This window comes from Aplysia californica, unplaced genomic scaffold (assembly GCF_000002075.1).
Source record: "Aplysia californica isolate F4 #8 unplaced genomic scaffold, AplCal3.0 scaffold00178, whole genome shotgun sequence".
NCBI lineage: Eukaryota > Metazoa > Mollusca > Gastropoda > Aplysiida > Aplysiidae > Aplysia > Aplysia californica.
In genome coordinates, this window is record NW_004797448.1 from 219,077 (window position 1) to 222,567 (window position 3,491).

Below are 3,491 nucleotides of genomic sequence, written 5' to 3' on the forward strand. Positions count from 1 at the left end.
TCTCCCCCGTCTCTCTCTCTCTCTCTCTCTCTCTCTCTCTCTCTCTCTCTCTCTCTCTCTCTCTCTCTCTCTCTCTCTCTCTCTCTCAATAACCCATTCCACTCGGAGCGATCCTTTCTCGTCATGTGACGCAATAATCTAGACCGTAACTTTCACCTGTGACCAGCAGCGCAGTTAGCTACGAGGAGGTGGGGAGGGGGGGACTTACGTCTAATATGACGCAATTCCATGCGGTCCAAATTGTACGCCTACAACCGAGAACGTAATAAAGCCATAGAGTTTGCTGATAAACGGGAATTTGCGTGCTTTACTATATGCTATCTGCTATCTTTCATTAATTGAAAACAGCAGCCCCTAGTAAGAAATCCCTTTGATTACATGTTATAAAGACAGACACGTTCTGGCCTTTCGAAAGACTGGTACTGAGTTGATGTGCCGTAAAACACCCACTCAAACAAACAAACAAAAGGCTGGTATGGGATGTATTGAGATTGTTTTATCTTCCCCTGCACAAAAAGAGTGACGTTGTATCCACAAACTCTATAATCTGATTGTCCTCCCCCGTTTCTGAATAGTACTGGAACTGACCAAAACAGAGTCGATAGCGCTGTAAAACACCTACTCAAACAAACAAACAATAAATATGACCAGAATACAAGCACAAACTTAATGTGATTATATCCACGTACACTAACTTTTTTTTTTATTCCCCCTCTCTCCAGATCTGACAAACAGAACACACGTACGTCCATCTTGACCAAAAGACCCACTCGTCAGTCGAGTCGCCAACATTTCCAGAATTCAGGGAAAAAAGAATGCTGACATCAATGTATCCCTCCGCCTCCACATCCTCCCCGTTCCAAGAACGCATGCTCATGTTCCACGGGAAGCAACTCGAAGTGAAACAAGAACGTCTGGAAAGCATGGATGACGTCCCCTTGTCGGAGGCTCCCGTAGACATGACAGTGTCTGGCAAAGACAGCAGTCCCAGCCCCGCCCTCTCTCGCCAGTACACCGCCGCGGACAAAGAGCAAGTGTTTCTGGACGCCAAACATCGCTTCCGGCCATATCCCATGCCCCACCCGCACCATAATCTGAACCACAGTTTTATGCTGCCCAAATATGCAAGAGATGGGGCGTCGTCTCCAGACGACAGTGTTGTCAACCAATCAGAGTTCTTAAACGTTGTGGCGCCAATTCGCCCGGAAGTCGGATCCTTTCAGATGAAAGGCAGTGACGGAAAACTGACAATGCCATCGATATTGGTAAATAATGTCGCCAGCCCTGCCTATAGAAATGAACTCATGCCCATGAATACTCACCAAAGAGCCAAAAGAGAATTTGTGCCTGACAATAAGAAGGATGAAGGTTACTGGAATAAAAGACTGAAAAATAATGACTCTGCCCGCCGGTCTCGAGTGAAAAGGAAGGCTTTAGAAAAAATGATGGAAACTAGGATGTTAGACTTACAAAAAGAAAATATTGAACTTAAACATGAGATGCGAGCCTTAAAAAGACGATTTGGGTTAGACGAAAATGCGACGCTCTCTGACGACGGGTCTTCAGAAATGCCAGGGAGGCCTGTCGCTTCCTTTACCGCGTTATCTCGTCCTTCATCATCATCGCCATCTCCCGAAAAACTCCATCCAAACGATGACCTAGACCAGCAGAGACCCGGGTCAGATGACTCTCGATCTAACGACGACTCTCGCATGTACAACGTGAATACTCTGAACCACATGCTGGGCCCGGCCACGAGAGACAGAACCGACTCCATCGGCAGCAGCACTAGCTCCATGGGGAGCTCAGCCAGTGGCGCAGGCCATTCGGCGGTAGCTCTCTCTCTCAACTCTAAACGAAACTTGCTGAGTAGCCGTGCCGGATCCCACAGTCCTCACTCGCCCAGCCCGCTCCCCCACCGCGTGGACCTTACTGCCATACGGACAGACAAGTCGGGGGCGCTGGATCTGACCAGTGAGCACAGCAACCGCTCCACGCCGGCGAGAGACTCCTCATCCCCCGAGAGTTGTACCAGCGCCCCCGAGGGCAACAACAGCGCTGTGTGTGCCGCCGCCAACAGGAGATACAGCTTGCTCAGCACCGACGGAAGCAGCCATGAGGACGGCAACAGCAGCAGCAGCAGCAGCAGCAGCAGTGTCGTCAAAGACTTCAAGAGCTACCCGTTTAAATGCAGATTGAAAAAAGAGCTCAAGTCTGCTCATGACGTGAGTTCCCCGCTGGCTGAGGACTCCTCGGCCCGACACTAGCTCAGCTCGCAGCTCCGTGGTCGACGTTTTGTTTCAGCTATGGTTTACAGAGGAGAGTTCAACCGATCCTTTTTTTTCAAGGTCGTCTTATCGGAGACGGATGTTAAACTGGAGGTCCCGCTTCTTTAAACAATAGTGTGTTTCTTCAAGAGGTGTGAAGCCCACAGGATGGCAAACGGGAAAGAATAAATCTGGCTTAATTGAAGGCTTCACAAACTTTGAACACCATAAGTCTTAGGTCCAGAGAGTTAGCTTCCCTGCAACATTCGCAGACCAGACCATTCATATAGAGGCATCAGTCATTCATGTCTTGAACGTTTAATTATCGAGCGTTATCGTGGCTCTCAGAAACATCGTATAGGAAGGACAGAATTTATTGATCTCATCAGACATTGATCATTGTTCGACTCCTTTTGACCGCCGTGAAACTGCCCCCCACGTCACAACGTCACATTCCCTGGAGATCTTTACGATTACCAGAACTGTGTCGACGTTGGGGGGGGGGGGGGATCACTCAAACATCACAGTGGAAGAACCATTCAAGTAAGTTTTGCCGAGAGAATTTGACATTTTTGTTTTTGCTCAAGAACTCTGTAAAGTTAGAGCCATTATGAAACAATACATAGGACCCAAGACCTCGGGCTGGCTGGCCCCATCACTGGCGGCTGTTTGGGTCCACACGGACCTGTGGAGTCAGTCAGTCACTTTCCGGGAGGCAATCATGACGTCACACAGACTCACAGTCCCAGTCACACTCACAGTCAGTTACAGTGCGTACATGTTACGTGTCTTCAGTTGGGAGAGTTCGTGCTCAGGTCGTCCAAGGTCCGTACAGTGACGCAGCCCTCAAAGAACAAAGTCTTTCTCGTCACTTCTCATTGAAAGACGACGGATCGGCCTCTCGCCAACAAAGAATCATCGTTTTATGTATGCATTTTTTAAAATGTGTGTAGCGTATCTCTTTTTTCTCCTCCTTTTTTCATCTGATAGCCACACATCATGCTATTCCCATTTCTCTACTTTGTAGCTTTGGTTTGTCATAGTTTGTACAATATTTGCCCCATCTTATTCATATTTTTTGGGGAGAAATGTTAAAAAATGGCATTATAATAATTTGTACCCCTTATTTTGACATCTACTTGTGCTTTTCATTTTTGTATTTTGTCATGCGTTATTTTGAGTGACTTAAAAATCACTGCCCCTCCTCCCTCCCTCCCTCCCTCC

The 3,491-nt window shown here is 47.8% G+C and overlaps 1 protein-coding gene across 2 annotated transcripts in view; it reads left to right on the forward strand.

Moving 5' to 3' along the window:
* The window catches only part of LOC101862183, a 12,871-nt gene extending 9,394 nt beyond the window's left edge, over positions 1-3,477 (forward strand). For both annotated transcript variants that reach the window (XM_005098281.3, XM_013082509.2), the window contains exon 2: positions 723-3,477. In XM_005098281.3, coding sequence (XP_005098338.1) covers positions 816-2,267 — 1,452 coding nt within the window. In that variant the 5' untranslated portion in view covers positions 723-815 and the 3' untranslated portion in view covers positions 2,268-3,477. The remainder of the gene's footprint in view (positions 1-722) is intronic.
* Positions 3,478-3,491: the final 14 nt, after the last annotated feature.